Raw genomic sequence first — 19028 nt, 5'->3', positions numbered from 1 at the left:
TCTGAGCCTATTTGTCTTTGTTTTTATGATTCTTTATCGTCTGCCAGATGGTAACATTTCAAAAAAAAAAAGAGCATGCCAGATGAGACTGGGTCCTTCAAAATATTCTGAATTTTCTTCAGGCAACAAGCATTATAAAGTTCCTCCAAGGAGGGGAGAGGGCAGCCAGTAATTATCTGGGCATTATTAATTATCTGGGCAGTATTTGGAGCGCCTTCCTATCCACCACTGTGCAACTGGCAAACCATGCTCAGATACAGTATGTTAAAACACTCTCTATGGCACAGCGGTAGAAGGTCACCAGCAGTTTTTCATTCAGTTGTTTCCTTAAAAGTCTCAGATAATACAGTCTCTGCTGGGCCTTCTTAACCACCGTGGCAATCTAAACACCTTAGGTCAAGTCCTCTGTAATCATAACACCCAGGAACTAAAAGCTGGCCACCCGCTCCACTTGATCCCCATTTATAACCAAGGGCTGAATTTCCAATCTATTTCTTCTATAGTCTACTATAAGCTCCTTTGTTTTATTGGTGTTAAGAACCAAATTATTGTCCCTGCACCATGGGAGCAGCCAGTCCACCTCACCCCGGTAGATAAGCCCACCACCATTGTGTCATCTGCAAATTTGATAATGATGTTACTATGATAGTCAGGGGTGCAATCATATGTATACAGGATGTACAATAAAGGACTCAACACACAGCCTTGTGGAGTTCCCGTGTTGAGAGTAAGAACTGAGGAAACCTGATTACCCAGTCTGACCCTCTGGGAACGTCCAGACAAAAAGTCCCTAATCCACAAACAGACTTAACGTGAAAGTCTGAGATCCAGAAATTTGGACACCAGTCTTTGTGGTAGAATTGTATTAAACGCAGAACTAAACTCTGCAAAGAGCATCCTCACATAGTTTCCCTGTTGTTCCAGATGAGTCAAAGCAGTGTGGAGATTGTTGGCTATAGCATGCTCTGTAGATCTGTTGGTTCTGTATGCAAACTGATGTTTATCAAGTGTATTTGGAAGGCAAGAACTAATATGCCCACGTACCAATTTCTCAAGGCATTTCATGATGATGGAAGTGAGTGCCACTGTCTATAATCCTGAAGACTGTCAGCAGGGAACTTCTTTGGTATCGGAACAATGATGGAAGCCTTCAAACAAGATGGAATAACAGACTGAGATAAAGACCGATTAAAAATCTCAGTAAAAACACCAACCAGTTGGTCAGCACAATCTTTTAGAACCCGACCGGAAATACCATCCAGTCCAGCAGCCTTCCTTGGATTCACAGCCCTCAAAACTCCCCACACCTCATGTTCCTCCATGGTAAGGTGTGAGCTACAGTCACCTATTGGCTGTATGTAATCTCAGTCTCACGGACCTACCGTATATACTCGTGTATAAGTCGACCCGCATATAAGTCAAGGTACCTAATTTTACCACAAAAAACTGGGAAAACTTATTGACTCGCGTATAAGTCGAGGGTGGGAAATGCAGCAGCTGCTGGTAAATTTCAAAAATAAAAATAGATGCCAATAAAATTACATCAATTGAGGCATCAGTAGGTTAAATGTTTTTGAATATTTATTTCAAAGAAAAACAGTAAACTGGCTCTGTAAGTGGAAAAGAGGGTCAACAAGAATATGGTATCAACAATAACTTTAAAAGTACAAAAACCTTAGCTCAATCAGCAACCAAGCTAAAACACAAGAGTTAAAATCCTTCAAAACTGGATTCCTCATCATCATCTGTATGTCCAAATGTAACCCAACTTAGATTTTAAGAGGGATATTATCAGAAATGGAAAATCTACTATTAGCTTCCATTGTAAACAATGGGGGATGGGGCATCCCCTTTGGGGGTCAATAACTTTGGATCCCCTGACCCAAACTTCACCAAACCTGGCTGGTATCATAAAGAGACTCTCCTGATGAGACTAGCCAGGTTTGGTGAAGTTTGGCTTAGAGGGTCCAAAGTTATGGACCCTCAAAAGGGTAGCCCCATCTACTAATAGCTCCCATTGAAAACAATGGGAAATGGGGGCACCTCCTTTGGGGGTCCATAACTTTGGACCCCCTGAACCAAACTTTACCAAACTTGGCTGGTATCATCAGGAGAGTCTTCTGAGGGTACCCTGAAATTTCGGCGCCGCTAGCATAAAAACTGCGCCCCCTGCTGGCCAGCAAAGTAAAAACACACAAAAAATTGTAATGACCCGCATATAAGTCGAGGGGAGCTTTTTCAGCATTAAAAATGTGCTGAAAAATTCGACTTATACATGAGAATATACGGTACTTCAAAGTGGGCAAAAAAGTGGTCAGCTCCTCTGCCAAAGAAGCATTCCCATCAACAGGAATGTCATTTTTTAATTTATAGTTAGTAATTTGTTGAAATCCCCTGCCACACCTGCCTCACGCTGTTACTATGAAAATGATCCTCAACCTTCCTCTTATAACTCATCCTGGCCTGCCAAATACCTCTCTTGAGACTGGCTCTCACAGCACTATATTTTTCCTCATCATCAGACCTGAAAGCAATATTTCTGTCTTGCAAAAGTCGCTGTACATCCCCTGTCATCCAGGGTTTCTGGTTAGAATATATCCAGACATGCTTGTCCACCATGAGAGTGTTTAGGCAGTGTGTAATAGAACTCAAAACAACAGTGGTATGTTCCTCCAGATCTGGATGATAGAAAACATTTCAATTTGTTGTCTCAAAAAAATCTTGAAGTTGTTGAGAGGCATCATCAGACCAGGATTTCAGTCTTTATTACAGGCGAAATCAGTTTCCCAAGCGGAATATATGCTGGTGCCAGAAACAGTGACATATGATCGGACTGTCCCAAATGTGGTAATTGTATGACTCTGTAGCCATCCTTAATGTTGGTATACACTTTGTCCAATGTATTGGCTCCTCTAGTAGAACACTTAACATGTTGGTGGAATTTAGGGAGCACTGTTTTCAAATTAGTATGATTAAAGTCCCCCACTACAATATGCATAGCATCAGGATGTTTTCTCTGCTGGTTTTCAATGATGTTACACAAAGAGCCTAAAGCTATGGTAGTATTCGCATCAGGTGGAATGTATACTGCAGTGATGTTAACCACACTAAATTCCTGTGGGAGATATATGGGTCTACATCTAACAGTCATACTCTCCAACTCCTTAGAGCAGTGGCCCTCCGTGATGCTTCCATTAGTGCACCAGCTTTTGTTCACATAAAGATTCACTCCCCCACCTTTCCCCTTACCAGAATCTTTACTACAGGAGCATTTGCAGAATAGGATGGGGTAAGCGGGACAAAAAATACAAAAAAGAAAGGTAGCAAGAGCGGGTTGATGCAGAGATTTATGGACAGGGTGAGGTAGAGAAAACTGATGTGACGTAGAGAGGAGTTACTGAGTACAAATATAAGAAAAGGGGCAGAAAGGCCTGTGGGGTCAGGATAGAGAAAAGAAAGGTAAAAAGGAATGCAGAGGCCTGTAACAGTAGACAAAGACAGCAGCTGAGTAACTTGTTGCAGTGCAGAGGAAGAAACAGTAGCTATGAGTCGCAAAGGGGAAAAGGTCAGCTGAGCACCAAATACACAGTTAATGTAATAAATATGCTTTCCTGTGGTCCAGCTCACCTGAGCTAAAATGGTCCCTCAACTTCATATTGTAACCGATAATAATGCTACTGTTGTATGGTTCCACAGTTCAGTATACAAATGACTTGCTGCTTTTAATTTCTGAAAAACGTTCAAGACATTCTGACACAGGCACAGACCCAGTTCAATCTTCAAATGAGAATATCAGCAAACACACACAAGCACAGATAAATGTTTATTGCCCTAGCTTCATGTTCTTCAAAAATGATCACGGGGAATTTTATGTTGTAGTTTTACATCTTTTATATGTACAATGTTACAACTGTATTAGTAATAAATGACAGTGGTATCTTTTAACTCAACATGGTGTATTTATAAAATGAATTTATCAAAATACACTTTGCACTAGATAATAAATAAAGTCCAGCCAAACCAACCTACTCAAAGTTAAAATTAACCTTGGTAGATTTAAATGTGATATACAGTCCATTATGACTATGTTTATTTCTTTATCCCGCCCCCCAACATGATGCTCATTTTTTGCGCTAAGGAAACCTTATTTTTCCTGCTGTGATTTCTCATTCCACATCATCTTCAGCCAAGCATTGTGCACTTACAATTCTCTGCAAAAGAAAATATTGACACAACTGTTGAATAATATTATGAATGGAACTGCTAAAAGGAGTTATAACTGATACAAGGTTTAGATCCCCCACACACAGACACCAAATCATCACTACTTCATAAACAGCAGGCAGGTAAGTGAAAAATATCCAAGAAATTAACTCAGGTTAAAATATCTAAGAAGCTAAAATAACTAAGAAGCTAACTAAAATATCTAAGAAGCTAACTAAGTAAGACCAACTGGGCCAACATGGGTTAAATATTACTTACTTAGATAGTAGTTGCTATTAATGTTTACTCTACCACAAATAAATGGTTTGAAATTAACAGAATTACAATTTACATTACTTTTATGTTAACCCAGACATGAAGACACAACCAACAATTCTGCCCTTTTGCTGGTGGTTTTCTGCACACAGGAATATAGGCAATTTCCCAGATCCTGACAACTGCAACAATGAACTCCAGATTTTTATTTATCCTGGTCTTTGTCGCTGCAGTGATATTAAAAGGCAGAGATTTCAATCCAGGCACCTCATTTCTCTTACAAGGTTCTTGACTACCACTGTTCATAACAGTGGCTCCTCAGGCTGAGTTAAAATAACTTCTGAAATATCCAGTTTTCAAGAGCAATATCTGCATGTAGAGTTGCTAACTGCCAGATATTTGGCATTGTAACAGTGTAGAGCCAGAAGTTACAGGCAATATTCAATTATGTCTACTTTAATCATTATTATTTTGGAACAAAACAATGTCTGCATGTTGGTTGAGTTACATCTGATGACCACATCCCAGTATTACACACTTAGGCAAGGACGAAGAGCTGAAGAAAGAGTATATTATATGGCTTAAAAAAACACAAACTAAGGAAAAATAAGCTGGCATGTATATTTGGACTGCCCCCTCCCCCAATTATATGCTCCTTGGAAAGCCATTTAAAGTTATAACAAAAGGTTTACCACCAGGTATTGCTCATATAAAAATGAGACAGAGGGAAGAGGTATATTGTTAAAAGAAATTACAGTTAGAATATAAGCAAACTAAATCAATCCACTACACTATATATGAAGCTACAGCTGCCAAACAACTGAAATTAAACAACATGTAGAGTAAAGAAATGACTAGCCATTGTAAAGCAAAAATAATCTGAAAAAAAAAAGAAACCAAGGCTGATTCCACATGGGCCAAAAACAGCAGTGTGAAAATGGTGTGAAAATGGTGTAAACCCTTTTACACCGTTTAAAACCCCTTTACACCATTTTCACACCGTTTTCACGCCACTGTTTTTGGCCCATGCGGAATCAGCCCAATAAACTGCAGGCATTTCAATTTGAAAGAGCAAAATATTAAACCAGACAACATATAGGGAGTGATTTATCAAAACTGTTAACCCATAAAGAGAGGTTTCTTGGTGCCAGGTTACATGGGACAGAAGATGCTTATTTAGAATACAATCCCACCCCCACCCCCGAGTTTACAAAATGTTCAATTTAGTTTTAACTAGACAAAAAAACTAGATAAATCATTAGGAAATAAGAATGCAAAATTGTGGTTGTGCATCTCAGAAAACATGGAACAGGATAAATCTGAAAAGATGTGCCCCGATGTCCTTGTTTGCACCAAGATCAGAAATCAATATGGCTACTAATCAAAAGTTGTGACACGACTGTAACAGATTTAAGAGAATAAAAAGCTAGCAAAAAATGATGCTGAAATTTACTAGGGCAAAGATATATAGTCATGAGGAAAACCTTCAATGCAAAAAATTTGATTCAAAAAACTTTCCCAAGTTTTGAACAATGATTTCATAATAATGTGTTGCCCAAATACTATCTAGAAAAACTAGAATTCTTACCAGTTTCTTTCTTTCTTTTTCTTAGGAATTTTTTTTACTGTTAGAACTTTTCAAAGACGAACAAAAAGCAACAAACAACAAGATAACCAAAAACCACACTAAAAGGAGGAAGGGGAAAGGAGGGTTCCTGACTTCCTTTGTGCCAAATATAAACACAATTAAAAATGTAATTTTTAATTGTAAAAGTAAAATTAACTCTTAATGATTAATAAAATTCACACTTTTCTACAGTATGTCTATTTTCTTTTTCTCCTACTCCTCAAATCTACACAAAAAATCTATCAGGGGTTTCCAATTATAAACAGAATCTTTACCAGTTTCAAGAAGCAGCTGCTGAAGCTGGATAGCCAGATCTTACATTACACTGATCAAGACTGGTAAATTTGAGACAGACTAGTAATTAATTCAGGTCCGGAGGATCAAGGTGAAATATGAGACTAGGAATCACTATGTTTCAGTACTTTCCAGTGAGACATTTTGTGTCACATTTATTGGTTTGACACTGTGGCTGAGACTGGGAGATAACTAAAGGAAAACACATATAGGGAAAGGCCTGCTCTCATGTTTTTAATTAATGTTCAGAGCCATTTCTGTGAAGCAATCTTTAAATGGTTATGGGGTAGAGACTCAGGATTTTCCCTGATGAATTCTCAATGAAGTAACATTTAAAACCTAGTGAAGCCATTTTGTGTATCTATGATTTGTATCCGACAACTGCTATTCATCAGAAGGACTCCAGTGGTGGCAGAGGCTAGAAATTCTATTTCTGCCAATACCCTCTCCCACTGCAGATCCCCCACTAGTGGTGTTCCTGGCGGTCCCTCTGGGGACAGCATTTTGGGGAGGAGGAGGCTAGAAATTCTACCAAGAGCTCAGTCTCATTTGTGGCTCTTATTGTATATAAGCAAATATATTGTTGTCACCTGCTGCATGCATGTTTAAATAAACTCAGCTATAATTTGCTGAAATGCTACATTTATCATACACATTTTACCATCTTTGGGGGAGATATTAACATATTCAGTAGTTCTGGAGGACTGACAGACATTATTTCTCAAATGACAGATGCTAGACTAAAGCTTGATCTCCACATGTATTACTCAGATGAGACTGCTCAGGCTCTGAGCAACCCCTTGTTACTAAATCTGCTGCTGCAAAAGATGGCTCACTTGCACTACTGTAAAGGAGCTTTATTATTATTTATTAAACTTGATAAATTATTTATTAAACTTTATTTATTAAACTTTACCAGCAATAATGGTCTGAAGTAACAGAAACAGATAATTTGCTGCTGTGGAACCTATGTGTCTTTTACAGTTTGTCAATTTATTTGTGAGATTAAAAGATTTCAATTTATACTTTATTAAAATCTTAACTGCTTTATATTACTTGAAAATCAAATCTTTCCTGTAAAACACAAAATTAAGAAAAAAAGGCTGTGTAAGTACAACAGTTATTTGACATGCCAGAATTGTGTGTGAAATGGTAACATTCTTATCTATTTCAATAAGCTCTAGTACTGAAAGAAGCCAGCTTGATGGATAACTGAACGTCTGAAGAGATTAATATTAAAACTGATCTCAAAAGTCTCAAAATTTTGCCCCTCAAGATTCCCCATTTGTTTTGTAATCCTATTCTTCTTCATTTCTAAGAGACTGATTCTGCACATGTGGATACTCAGAAATCATATGGACTTAAGAGGGATATTCACAAGTAAGCATGCCAAGTTTAGCAGTACACGACGTCCTCACAGTATGCCCATCTAGTAAGGTTTTGTGGTCAAGACTGTCAGAGGGGAAGTCCTCCTATGGATTCAAAACTGGTTGAGAAACAGGAAGCAAAGGGTGGGTGTAAATGGGAAGTTCTCACAGTGGAGAGATGTAGGAAGTGGTGTACCCCCAGGATCCATTTTGGGACCAGTGCTCTTTAACCTATTCATAAATGACCTGGAAGTAGGGGTGGGTAGCTTGGTGGCCAAGTTTGCAGATAATACCAAATTATGTAGGGTGGTGAGAACCACAAAGGATTGCAAACAGCTCTAAAAGGACCTTGATAAATTAGGTGAGTGGGCTAAGAAATGGCAAATGCAGTTCAATGCAGCAAAATGTAAAGTGATGCACATAGGGGCAAAAACACGCTACAGGGGCCAGTGCTATCAGTCACAGACCAGGAAAGGGATTTGGGCATCTTAGTTGATAGATCCATGGGAATGTCAATACAATGCATGGCAGCTGTGAAAAAGGCAAACTCTAGGCGGTGGATAATTAGGAAAGGAATTGATAATAAAACTGCAAAGATTATCATGCCCTTAGATAAAGCAGTGGTGCGACCGCACTTGGGAGTACTGTGTTCAGTTCTGGTCGCCACATCTCAAAAAGAATATCGAGGAGATGGAGAAAATGCAGAGAAGGGCAACGAGGATGAATTGAGGAACTGGAGCACCTTCCTTATGAAGAGAGGCTGCAGCGTTTGGGACTCTTTAGTTTGGGAAGGAGATGTCTGAGGGGGGATATGATTGAAGTCTATAAAATTATGCATGGGGTAGAAAATGTTGACAGAGATAAATTTTTCTCTCTTTCTCACAATACTAGAACCAGGGGGCATACATTGAAAATGCTGAGGGGAAGAATTAGGATTAATAAAAGGAAACACTTCTTCACGCAACGTGTGATTGGTGTTTGCAATCTGCTGCCACAGGAGGTGGTGATGGCCACTAACTTGGATAGGTTTAAAAAGGGCTTGGACAGATTTATGGAGAAGTCGATCTATGGCTACCAATCTTGATCCTCCTTGATCTGAGATTGCAAATGCCTTAGCAGATCAGGTGCTCAGGAGCTGCAGCAGCAGCAGCAGGCCATTGCTTTTACATCCTGCATGTGAGCTCCCAAAGGCTCACTGCAAGTAGCAAAGTGCTGGACTAGATGGACTCTGGTCTGATCCAGCAGGCTCTTTCTTATGTTCTTATGGCAAAATAAATGGTTATCTTCAGTGAAGACTGAACTACATTATTGAGAGCAGCATCTGTTCAGAAAGTATTGAATATTGTATACAGAGGATAGGCAAAACATCTGTATGTGAAAGTCTCTGAACTCTGCTTTGATTCAACTGTGTTTACAAAATAAAATCAGAAGACAGTGTATATCATCTTCTATACAAATGATTTTCAGTTATGGTCAGATCTGTGGATACCTACATTTACAGACTGAGCCCATATTGATAGAAAATTCCCCCCCCTCCCAAAGTTGGAGGAATCCCCAGGTTGGCAAAAATATCTAAAATATTTAAAATACATTTGGGGAGGGGGTTAAATCCCCCACCCCCAAATAAAAACATTCACACATAAAGGGCACCTACCAGAAGGGGGTTCTGCAGCTGGTGTGGTGGCTCCTGGTGTCATGCTGCAGCTATCAATGCAGTGGTGACCCTTCTATTGCTAAGGGGGTTGGAGCAGGCAGGTGGCTGGGACAGCCACTGCTACTGTTGAGGGCGGAGGGAGGGGGGGGGGGAAGTAGACAGGCAACAACTACAGATCTTCTTTTGGGAATTCAAGAACATTTCAGCATATTTAAAAAAAAAACATCATTCTGCAGGAACAGGATTACTGCTAATTTCTTCCAAATTTAAGAAATACTAAAAAAACACCTAATAGTTAGACCATTACATTAAAAAAGGGCATGTAACTTTTAAAAAATGTTCACTATTTATGCAAAGATGCCTAAAATGCAGAGTACAAACACATTCAGACAACAAAGCAGAAAAAATGTATTCATAAACGGGTGACCAGCTGACCATTACAACACATTGGACGTCATGTTCAAGTTACACAGACAATAAACGGTTTCTATGACATCTAGTGTGATGTAATGGTTAGTGTCAGAAAGTGCCCATCAAAGTAACAAATTAGGCACTATTCTTTAAATGCTACCACACATTAAAAACAATTCCTAGGTCTAGAACTCTGTTGAACAAACTGGAACTTCTGACTATACATAGGACCAGGATACAAATACCGGTAATCCTGATAGTTATCAACATATCTGTTAGATTGGAAAAACAACTACCAAAAAGTTACTTTTCATACCTGGCTAATTGTTGGGAGTTTAGTAAGAAGCATCTGGAAAACTGGTGGTGGAAGAGTTTGCTGTAGAACTTGTAATAACTGTTGTGGCTGTCCACACACGGCAATGGCATTTGTTAAGTGGTCAACACCTTTTTCATATTCACCTGTACCAAAATTAAACATTATTACATTAGCCTTAAATAGCATACTGCAAACACTCCATCAAAACTGCCCCTGCAGTGACTCTTCCTTTGAACATTTTAGATTAGATTAAAAGACAGAGAGACTGAGACAGAGAGAGAGACTGAGGGAGGACACTGGCTGGGACATTTCAGCTATCATTCAGCTTCTGTTAATTAAGGTCCAGCTGTTTATAGCACCTCATTAACACAGAGACAGAGGACCAGTAGGAAGATCTGCCCTCACAGACTTACAGATCCATTTAATTGCTAGACTGTCATTGCTCTACTTTGCTAACTAAGTTATGTGGGGATAAGGTAAGAAGTCCTCTGGCTAATATTAACTTTTTATTTTGAGCAGGGCATTTCTCAAAGCCTTTGAAAGAGGCTATTTGTCAACATTTGGTTTAAAAACGAACAGAAACTGTGACTAATCATAAGCACAGATCTTTACTTTAATAATATAGCTTTATCAGCCTAAAGACCTTGAAAGGGTGGTGGCAGTACAACTCCAAGGTTTCTTGGGTGACACATTTATCCTTGATTTGACAGAGGTTGCATGAGAAACTCTGGTGGACAATCTTTGCTAATAGTTACATAAGAAAAATGCACTTTTGCTGACCTTGCTCAGTTTGTCTATTGCCTTTTACATAGATCACTCACTTCTATCAAAACTAGTGTGTGTCTGAATGCTATCATGTTAATGTGATTTCAGTCTGTGCTATCTGGGCCAACTCAAAAAGCTTCTGTGGACTCCACAGTGGCAGGGGATCTATCCTGCAAAATCCTACAGAGGTTAATTATCTCACTGTTTAATTTATACATTAATTTTGTATTCAGACAGTCCGGAGCTTTGGAATTGTCTCTGTATTTTTTGAACAAGCCATCAGAAGCTGCAGTCTGTGGCCTGGGCCAATGGTCAAGCAGGTGAAGCCAATAGGCTAAAGCCAAATTCAAGGAAGACAGAGGTGCTACTGGCTAACAAGGTGGAGGATTTTGGAAAGCAATGCCTTGTCCAATCCATATGGAGCAATGCTGAAGCTGATAATTTTAGAAAAGAGCAGAGAAGTCTTATGAGATCTTAGTTGTTGAACAAGCAGGCTAATACAGATGTAATATGTGGATTTTTTCCCAATCACACTTAGCACAGAAAGTGGCTCCCTAACTAGATTCTATCATGCTCAGCCATGCTTCCAAAACTTCAGAAGTGGGCTATTACAATGTGCTCTACAGGAGATTTTTTATTGCAGGAAATCTGAAAGCAGATTGGTACAGCATGCAGCCATTCACTTACTTACTTAGAATTATGATCATACTACCTCAACTGTCTTATGGTCTTCAGAGCCTATTTGTTTCTAAGTCCAATTCAAAATGCTGGATTCAACTTTAAAAACCATACACAGCTCTTTCGAACAGCCTCCCAGACTAGCATTCTTAGTCTGGAAAAATTCAGCAGTTTGAGGGCAATGGAACTGAATGAAATGCAGGCTCGTGCACATCGGTTCATGCAACAAAGAGATGTTTAGGGCCATTCTGTGTATTTCTGTTCTTTGTATTTGTGTTTTAATATGTGTGCAATGTTTGTTTCCCACCTGCACTTGTCATTTATTTTGAGTTGGGTGCAACGTAACAAATGGAAACAGGAAAAAACACACTGCACGCCTAGCTGCCAACCAACATTTAATACGTGAATAAATGCAAAATAAATATCGCATACACCTTATCCCATCTACTAAGTGTAAAAAGAATACAAAACATGAGTACACTATGTAAATCCAACTGCAATATCTCCTATAAATGCAAGTCTCTTGTATATAAACAAATGTCCTATAAATCGTCCTGTACGTAGATAGTGTTGGTTGGCAGCTAGGCGTGTAGCACATTTTTCAGTTTCCATTTATTTTGAATCACCATTTAATGGGGCGAAAGGGGGTATAAATTTTTTAATGCATAATTATAATTGAAACTGTAAAAGAAAATCCAGGAGCAGCACTGACGTAGTAATTAAGAGCAGGTGTACTCTAATCTGGAGGAACCAGGTTTGATTCCCCACTCTGCCACTTGAGTGTGGAGGCTTAACTGGGAAATTCAGATTCACCTGTACACTCCAACACATGCCAGCTGGGTGACCTTGGGCTAGTCACAGTTCTTCTGAGCTCTCTCAGCCCCACCTACCTCACAGGGTGTTTGTTGTGAGGGGGGGAAGGGAAAGGAGTTTGTAAGTCCCTTGAGTCTCCTATAGGAGAGAAAGGGTGATATAAATCCAACTCTTCTTCTTCTTCTTCTTGCCATTTCAAATAGGAGCCCCATGGGGCAGGCTGGCAAGCTGCAGTTCTGTAGTTAAAGCTCTGCTCATGACCTGACTAAGATCCCGATGGATGCTGCTTTCAGGCAGCCTGCTCAAGGCTGACTCAGCCTTCCATCCTTCTGAGGTTGGTAAAAGAAAAGCTTGCTGGGGATAAAGTGTAGACGACTGGGGAAGGCAATGCCAAACCAACTTGTTAACGTAGCCTGCCTAGTAAACACTGAGATTTGTCTTTACCCCACAGGTTAGTAATGACCTGGTGTTTGTACAGGGGACCACCTTTACTTTTTCCTACAATTTTGAATAGTCAAGAAAGAACAAGTATGTGTATCCCAACACTCTGTTCAGTTTAAAGCCTTCCGCCAACTTCAGTGACTCTTCCACTTTACTAAGTGGCTAGATACATGTTATGAATTTTTGTAGATAACACTCATAATAGCTTGAAAGCTGACTGAAAAATAGATTTTTAAAGCTTCATTAAGATTGCAGTTCCTAAGGCAATCATCACTCTTCAGCACATTTTATTCTCCCTCAATTTGTAACAACCTTGTGCTAATAGTTCCTCTCCAAGCTGTATCTCTTCAAGGAAGAACTTCTGAACTGCTTCAGCATCTTTTAGATCAGGTAACTGTAAAAAAAGATATTTGTTGAATCAGCCATTCAAACATCACATCAATCCCTACATGAAATTTTATATGCAGTAGGGTGAAATATTTACATGCTTGATGGGGATCTCTTCATTTAATAAATGAAGAAAAAGTTCAATTACAAAAAATATTTTATGGCAAGAGTTAAAAAATTAAATACAGATAATGAGGCAAAAAAGCTTAAAACTACAACAGGCATGAACAGCAATTGGAAAGAATTCATCTCCCACATATGCCCACCAAATCCACCATGGAAATAACTCAAAGCACTTACTGGAAAAGTTGCAAGAATAATACATTCAACCAAACTTCATTCTGAAGGGAATTCGGCATTCCATTTATTATATAACACTGTAAAAAATTAACTAAATATCACAGGAAATTAATACCTTTGAAAGTCCTGCTCTTTCTTTGGCAAGCTTCTGTTTATTCCTTCCTGTGGACATCAAATCACATACTTTCAATTTATATCATTTGTAACAATCTCTACATTTGCACTTGATAAAGACATAATGATTTTTAATTCTATTTGCATACAAAGTTGAAGGGGGGAGGTTAGAAAACCACTGGGTGTACACTATTAAATGCGCTACAGATGATGCTGGAGAGTAACATCCAAGTAAATAAACATGATCACCAAGCTGTTATCATACCATGCTGGCATAGTGGGGGGAAGTGCTTATTCACAGGTATCCTGGCCCACGTGCCAGCCTAAAGGGTGATGCTGGTGTTACCCATTCGCAGGCAATAGCCAGGTCTACCTAGAAGAAACTTCCAGAAAATAATTTCCGGTTCTCAAGCTCTCAGCTTGCTTGCCATATCGGCACATTTTCAGCTCCACAGCCAAGAAAGGATGTGTTTTCAACACAATATAGTAGCCTTGCCGAATGGATACTCATTTCCAATCACAAGAAGACTCCTGATGTCACTGCCTCCCCTGATTATCTTAACCCAGATACTACTCCTGAACTAACTTATTCTGACCACTTTACAATGCATTCTTTTGTTCCATCCGGAAACCTCCCAGAGGTAGTTCTTCACCCTATAAATATCCTACCCTCCAAAGGGCCAATCGCTCAGTGCCACTGACACCTTTCTGTCTTTGTTGCTGTGTCCAACGCGTTGTCCCCTGGAACCAAACACTGGTTGTTTGGCTCTGAACTCTGGATCTTCTTCACATCACAATCAGGTCTTTTTCCCATATATCCCAAACCCCTTTCTATTCCAAAACTATTTTACAACCTATCTATATCTTAGGAACTCTGTGTGTACAGTGGAACCTCGGTTTTTGCCGGTAATCCGTCTGGCAACACTCGGCTGAAACCGAAACCGGTGAAAACCGAAGCTACGCTGTTTGCACATGCGCTACGCAAACGGCGTAGCAAATTTACGAAAAAAGTGTAAATTTACACAAAAACGGATGCACCTGGCAAAAACAGAGGCAAAAAACCAGCTGGGGGCAACTGGCGGAAACCGAAGGCGATGATTACTGAGGTTCCACTGTACACATTTGCTGCATTGAACCAATTTATTGTAAACCCCTTATCCCTACAATAAAGATTGTCAAATTTGCATTATATCCTTCTCTGTGGATTTTCTTCTAAGAGCTGATCTTTGTAGACACTGGTATTATATACCAGTATACACTGGTATTGTATACACTGGTATTGTATACACTGGTATTCCCCACATTATTGAGAGACTCCGTCTTCATCCTGGGTAACAAAGCTGCAGCTGCAAGAGGCCAGTTGCTGCACCATTGCTTCTTCCTTTGACACACAAGAGTACAGGGATGTCTGGCAAACCTCCAAATAGGCACTGGAGGGCAAAGGAGGGTTGACATCTTCACAGTAGTACAGGGTCAGATGGGAGTTTGGAGGGCAGAATGGATATTGTCCCTGTCTTGGTGCACAGGGTCAAGGCTAGAGTTACCTGAAGGCAACATCTGTTCCAACTACAGCAGCTAAACATAATTTATTGTTGAAGGCTTTCATGGCCGGAATCACTACGATATTGTGGGCTTTCCGGGTTTTATGACCATGTTCCAGTAGTATTTTCTCCAGATGTTTCGACTGCATCTGTGGCTGATCCTCTGAAGATGCCAGCCACAGATGCAGGCGAAACATCAGGAGAAAATACTACTGGAACGCGGCCATACAGCCCAGAAAACCCACAACATCCTAAACATCATTTATGCATTTAAACATTAATATCTTGCCCTGCCTTCTGGTTCAAGGAAGCTTGCAATATTAGTTAAGAACATTATCAGTTAAAACCAAAAATAAAATAAACTCCCAAATATTCACACACCCTCCCCCCCAAAAAAGATGCCTGCCATTCAAACGCTTTCAAAAGTCCTGGCAAACAGGACTTATAGCCCCACCTGAAGATCTCCAAAAGTGGGCCCCTCAGGTCTCAGAAATACAATTCCATAGAGCCAAATACATGACAAAAAAAAAACCCTGGTTCTGGTTGAAGCCAGAGGAGCCACCCTAAGTGGTGGGCGAGCCAAGAGATGGCTGCCTGATGACCACAGTTGGTGCACAGGGACACATGGAAGGAGATGGGCCTATGAATAATGGACAGGATACCACCTGGACGCAGGTATGTGTGAGGATGAAGTCCACAGTAGCCTGAAGCTGCCTCTCCCTATGTCATTTTATCCCATATTGTTTCTTCCCAGCAAAATGAGGCTGACTGTGCTTTGGAGCCCTTTCCACTGAGCCAAAAGAAAGCAGTGCAATTAAAAGCAGACTTTCTTAACTTTTATTTCCTTGCCTGAAATCTTTTCAAAAGTCACTCTCCTCAACTAGCTATTCATAAGCTATTCTTCAAAGTTTAACTCTTCTCTAGAGTCAACAGAAGTTAAATCTACATTTTGTTTCTGAACTTAATGCATATAAATGCAAGCACATAAATACTAACTATATAATGCATATCCTGTTGCTTAACAGCTGCTGGCATATTTCGATCTAGAGCAGGGGTAGGGAACCTGCGGCTCTCCAGATGTTCAGGAACTACAATTCCCATCAGCCTCTGTCAGCATGGCCAATTGGCCATGCTGGTAGGGGCTGATGGGAATTGTAGTTCCTGAACATCTGGAGAGCCGCAGGTTCCCTACCCCTGATCTAGAGGATCACCTCACACTTGACTTTTAAATCAGAGCAAATTAATACAATATACAGTATATGAAGTTCAGCCTCCAGCAAAGAGTAATAATGGAGGAGGCACAGGCGTGGTCTTTAAGAAAACAGAGAACTATGCCTTGGTTTTCCTCTGCAAAATAGCAGAGGGTATTTCATTTCAAAAAGTAAACAATCAGCATAAATTATTTTGTGCTCTTGAGACCTTTTATCACTGCATCACTACATTCTGGGTATCAGATACAACAGCTTATACATTTTGGAACTGAGTCTTACATCTAGATCAGATGCATCCAGATATGGAACTTGGAATCATACAGTAAAGGCGGTAGAAGATCTATCTGCGAATCTGATTTACATCTAAAGTGATTCATACATTATTACTAATGGAAGGTTTAGAATACTGACAATTTCATTATTTACCTTGCTCAGATAAGCCTCTGAAAATCTTTATTGAAAATCTTCCATCTTAATCTTAGGACTGGCTTACAAATAATTACAAACATATGTTTACAGAAATGTTCCTGTTGCAGATGTGAAATAATGCAGAGCAATAACAGAATGTTCTGCATTTTGGATAGCTCTACATTTTTCTTTTGCATTCATCCTTATCCTGGAAGTTGTAATAGCAACAATACCAGGGGGGTTTGAGAATGCATTAGGTGATGAAGTGAGCAAGCAGTTACACTTCCTTCCCTTCTAATTTTATAAGCATGAATCTGCAAACTACACACTATATCTGCTGCTACTAGAATTAATGTACATATAGGACTGCCCCCTATAGAAGACCAATCAGACCACTCTCTGCAAAGGCTGAACATCAACACAGATTCATACTCCATAACCATAAACTAAACCTCCACACAAAAAAACCCACGAAGTTTGTGACAAACACAACCTTGGTTTATCTCCTCCCTTTGCACATGTACCCTTACTCCAGTTCTGAATCTGAACACTTAACAGATGAAAATTTGCTTCCTTCCCAGAAATCAGAATATTAGACTTGCATTAAATTGTGGTTTAGAATCTCAATTTCTGGGGATAAAACAAATAGCAGGTACCCAAGTTCAGGCTTCACTCATAATGAAGCCTTCAGAAAACAGAAGTCTTGAATTCTGCTCAAGACTTGTGTTCAAGAAGACAGATCAGAGGAAAGATGCATGCAATGCTGAAAAACCAGGTTTGTTCTTGTCACAAACTCTAGTTTATTCCTAGTGTCTGAATGCAGCTAAGGTAAACAGACTAATATGGCCTCTCTTCTGTTAAGGCTCTGGAAGTTGGGAGGGATAAGGGACACAGCCTTACACTTCAAGAGTGTCATACATTTTATATGTACTTCTCAAGTTCATGATAATATAAAGTATCAAACTTCTCCGCACAGTTTTTGCCACATGTCAATACAGAAAACTGGGACAGCTCCATTTCATGCACTAAAAACATACTGCAAACCAACACATCTGCATACACATGCTAGCTAAACCTCATTAACATTAACCAAAAGAACCTGGGGTATGCTGTTATCTAGATGAGAAGGAGAATCCATGATAGATTTAAAAAGGGAGAATATATTAACTCTGACACAGATGACTGAGTGATCAGAAAGTTGGACTAGGGCCTGGGAGGCCTGAGTTCAAATCTCAACACTGCCATGGAAGGTCACTGTATGGGTGACCTTGGATCAATTACTCTCCCTCATCCTATCTTACCCAATGTTTGTTATTGAGAAAATAAAACAGCCTAGCAGGAGAACTGCGTTACAAACCATTTTGAGAGAGCATACCGATACATAACGACATAAATTCAGCAAGGGCAGGCTTTCCTTGCGCTAAAACCCTCTGTCTACCTCCCAGTAAACGTGGAAAAGTTAAGGGCGACTGTCACGTGCTGGAAAACCCCAGTCACGGCTAAACAGGAGAGTCAGAAGGAGGAGATCCAGATAGAAGATCGACCACGCGACTCACGTTCCCGCAGCCGGTTCTTGAAATTGGGGTCGCTCCTCCTCTTGCGGTCGAAGTAGATGCAGTACCCGATGAACAGGGCCCCGCAAAGGCCTGCGGCGATTGCGCTCGTCTTACCCACCATCCTCCTGCCTCCAGTCCGCGTGCGGGGCGACCGCCGCTCTCCAGCCTGCCTCGCGCTTCACAGGCACCTTGGAGCGGCCACGGCAGAAAAGGACCCCGCCCTCCGCTCGACGCGTCATCCGTCTGCGACAACGAGCGAACTGCTTGTGGCCCGAAGCGAGCACCCAAGGAGGAAAAAAAAATCAAACCGCAACTGCTTTCGACTGTAGTGCGCACGCGTCACACTGCCAGTCCGGCGCCTCGCTTCTCTGTATTGCGCATGCGTCGATAGCATCTCTCACCGCCTCTTTCCTTCTCCTTCCTCGAATGTGGAGGAAGTCACGTCGGCTCTGGAAATAATGGCAGCTTATGTGGCGCATAAGATCGGTCTGTTAAGACTCTTTTCGAGGCTGATGTTTGAACAGACAGTAAATACGTGACAGTGGCGTCCCAAGCAGACTGGGAGGAACCAAGCTTATGGCCTCAACTTCATCAAGGCCAGGCCAATGCGTAGAAGCCCACAATAATTGGAGTCAATAAATATAAACCGAGCAGCTTAAGATATAC

The 19028-nt window shown here is 40.3% G+C and overlaps 1 protein-coding gene and 1 non-coding gene across 2 annotated transcripts; both read right to left on the bottom strand.

Annotated features, from left to right (window-relative positions):
* Positions 1 to 3810: 3810 nt before the first annotated feature.
* TOMM20 (translocase of outer mitochondrial membrane 20) lies at positions 3811 to 18679 on the bottom strand. The gene is made up of 5 exons (XM_048485979.1): positions 18363 to 18679; positions 13648 to 13694; positions 13158 to 13239; positions 10149 to 10291; positions 3811 to 4211 (listed from the first exon to the last, which is right to left on the bottom strand). The coding sequence occupies exons 1-5, from the start codon at positions 18481 to 18483 to the stop codon at positions 4167 to 4169; spliced, it is 438 nt and encodes a 145-aa protein (XP_048341936.1). The 5' UTR covers positions 18484 to 18679; the 3' UTR covers positions 3811 to 4166.
* Positions 16918 to 17060, bottom strand: LOC125425662. The gene has a single exon (XR_007243424.1). It is a non-coding gene; the product is annotated as a small nucleolar RNA SNORA14 (small nucleolar RNA).
* Positions 18680 to 19028: the final 349 nt, after the last annotated feature.

The sequence above is a fragment of the Sphaerodactylus townsendi genome, linkage group LG01 (genome assembly GCF_021028975.2).
Source record: "Sphaerodactylus townsendi isolate TG3544 linkage group LG01, MPM_Stown_v2.3, whole genome shotgun sequence".
Lineage (NCBI taxonomy): Eukaryota > Metazoa > Chordata > Lepidosauria > Squamata > Sphaerodactylidae > Sphaerodactylus > Sphaerodactylus townsendi.
This window is presented reverse-complemented; position numbering and strand designations above follow the sequence as displayed.

Excerpts from the sequence above, each read along its gene's own strand:
- TOMM20 (XM_048485979.1), bottom strand. The coding sequence starts at position 18,483 with ATGGTGGGTAAGACGAGCGCAATCGCCGCAGGCCTTTGCGGGGCCCTG. Across the intron at positions 13,695-18,362 it reads CAAGAACCGGCTGCGGGAAC|GAAGGAATAAACAGAAGCTT; the intron begins GTGAGTCGCGTG and ends TGATGTCCACAG. Across the intron at positions 10,292-13,157 it reads AGAGGAACTATTAGCACAAG|GTGAATATGAAAAAGGTGTT; the intron begins GTTGTTACAAAT and ends ATTTTGGTACAG.